At 32.3% G+C, this 2,952-nt stretch overlaps 1 protein-coding gene across 1 annotated transcript in view; it reads right to left on the bottom strand.

Annotated features, from left to right (window-relative positions):
• Positions 1-272: 272 nt before the first annotated feature.
• Positions 273-2,952, bottom strand: part of LOC113375372 (protein drumstick-like) — a 10,033-nt gene continuing 7,353 nt past the window's right edge. The window contains exon 2 of the mRNA XM_026615309.1: positions 273-408. Within this exon, the coding sequence (XP_026471094.1) occupies positions 273-408 (136 nt within the window). The remainder of the gene's footprint in view (positions 409-2,952) is intronic.

Consider the following 2,952-nt stretch of genomic DNA (forward strand, 5'->3'; position numbering starts at 1 on the left):
TGTAAATAGTAGAAATAAAGATAATTTTGTTTCACAAATATGTAAAGAACGCTAAAATATTTTTGCAAATAACAATAATGTCAATTCATATAAGTTTGTAGTTTTGTAAATATATATTATTTTGCACAATAACTTGTGATTTACTTTTTATTACATAAACTATATAAACAGGATTTAGTATGATTTTGTATGAAAACTGTCATGTAACATAGCTTTGCCATAACGTTGGTCTAATTTACGGCAGAATCGACTCATCATTCAATTTAAGCAGACTATTCAAGCCTCCACACGTGAACCTCATATTCGGCATCTTGTATCGGCATTATTTTGCCATTGTACAATTCGTTGACTTCTCTGCTATAAACACGACACTTTATGAGCATTACGTTAAAACTCTTGCAATTGTGTCTGTAAATAGACAAATCAACAATGATATAAGTTACTACAGAATTGTTCATTTAGCTAATAAGAAAACTTACTTAGAAAAGACAGCTTTGAACTCCAGTGTTCATCCTTTACACTTATCCGTTGGCTGTGCATGTCGCGGAGAGTTCAGCGGTGCGAATTTTCCGTGTCTCGCGCATTCCTGAAATCCCTTGGCTGTGTAGGAGGTCCCTCGATCCGTAATCAACCATTTAAGGCTCCATATATTAGCACGAAGTCCACCACTCTTCTGAACGCATGGATCCACCATAAAAATTAAGTCAAATTACAAATTAATGTATATATTTGTTCTGTTTGCCACTCTTGACAAAAGATCCCAAATGGTCTGCAGGACTATTGCAAACGGCATCTCTCAGAATTTATTGGATGCAGCTCTTTTGCTTCTTACCAGTTCGGGCTTCATAGACAGTGCAAAACACCGTTTAATATGTTGTCTAATATATCGACGCATTCCTGGAAAAAAAATAAAATTGTTGCAGCATCTGATTCAACGTACGATCTAATTCAAAGAGTCCGCCATAATCATGGAGTCTCTATTTGCCATCACCTTCCTCATATTTGAATAGTCTTGGATAGTGCCATATATAAACAAGTATAAATAGATGGAAAAATCAGCATTCTGTAGATGTCACTATCTGTACCATGTAAATTTACCTATAGGTTTAATTCTAGATAAGGTTTATTAGGTTATCTATAATATAGAAAACGGTAAATAATTTGAATACATGAAATGAGAACAAAACATTAAAGCAAACGATATATTTACAATTATTATATAATTTGTTCTCCCAAGAATTATTAAAGCCAATGAAAATTAATTAATTATTACTTATGGAAAAATTACATTAACAATTATAACAGAACATATTTATATTATAATTGGAAGGATATCGACGGCATATTATATAGATCATCTTGTAGCACTCATGGAAAAATATAAGGTTTTTTTTCCTCAGTCGCACTTTATTTGCCCGGAGGATTTTCTCATGCTTGACTAGAGCCATTTTCTTTACAGGGTCTTGCTCATGTTTGTCCACATATTTATCTGTTAGATAACGTTTTACAGTTTTCATTCATACATTTCAAATATTGATGAAAAATAATGTGAACGAATCTGAAAACATTTCTTTCAAATTATGTTATTGCACGAAAATTTATACATATTAAACATGTTTCTCTAGCTTAATTTTAAGTTTTAATTTTATTTTATTTTCAATACATAATGTGCCCATGAAATAATCTAGTACCTGACTGCACTCCATGAATAATTTAAAAATAAAGTTTCGGGGCCGAATATGTATTGTCCTGTGTAATTCCTTGATGCTATCCATGAAGACTCAGTTGCACTAATTGGACTAGCCAGCAGATCTAGTGATTTGCCCAGAAATTACATTGCACATTGATGTTTTTTTGTACAGTATCCTGCACTTGCAGTTTTACTGTACAATGATAAATTTTGAAAATCAAATGGTTGTGGAGACTCCACAGTGGAGTAATCGATAGATCATTTATATCATCTATGTTAACGATATCTTCAGCATGTAGAAAATCTCGGAACGTAGTGAGCAAACCAGTGTTATCATCCATCTCACAATTAGAAGATAGTAAATATCGAGATGATAAGTTATTGATCAGCAATGTTCTAAAGGCAGAAATAAAAGCATGGCATGTAGGATTTGTATTGGTAACTCCTTGATTCCTTATGCTTCCAAAAAAATTCTCCAAAGGATCTTAGTTGAAGTTCCTTGTACATAAATAATTAAATCCTAGAATTACTTTTATTTTTTAGACATATACCTGAACCTTCCATAGGCTTTGTTAGTACTTGAACCGAACCTTTGATCTTTATGAATTGTATTGAATTCAATAGTTTTTGCCCACATGCCGAAATTTTATATGTTGGGAGCAATTACAAATAGCACAACGAAATAATTTACTATTTAATGGTAATTTGGATAAACCGTTTACACTGCCAAGCAGGCAATCCATAAATATCAAAAATCAGATTAATTAACAGGCTCCTCAGTCTGGTTACGCCATATTATGGCGTCCTCTATGCAAGAGAGAAAAACTTGTGCAGCAAGACTTACTTTCATTCTTTTCATTTTCGTATTGTCTAAATGATGTTCAGTCAACGAAGGACATCGACAAAATAATCTTGAATTTCCATTATAATATAATATTCTATTATATCTTTCTAAGATGCTTCATACTCATCTCCATCTATGTTCGTAAATTTTCATTTTAATTAACAAAAATTATTACGCATGCACTTCAGTCAGTAAATGTGGAGGATCAAATAAGGGAATTATTTCATTTCCGTCTATTTCGAAATACACATTATTGAGATGCTTTGTTCAGTTCTTTCGATAGCATATTATTGCCTTGCAATTTGCCGAGTATTATCACAAACAGTAGCAATGACTTTTAGCCAATACTGAATGTTTTTTCAAAACTGTAACAATAAGACTTTTCAGATCTGTTAAACTCCGCCTTCAGAAAAGCTTC

The sequence above is a fragment of the Ctenocephalides felis genome, unplaced genomic scaffold (assembly GCF_003426905.1).
Source record: "Ctenocephalides felis isolate EL2017-DRISC unplaced genomic scaffold, ASM342690v1 CF-g0.4_SCAFFOLD_01886, whole genome shotgun sequence".
Taxonomy (NCBI): domain Eukaryota; kingdom Metazoa; phylum Arthropoda; class Insecta; order Siphonaptera; family Pulicidae; genus Ctenocephalides; species Ctenocephalides felis.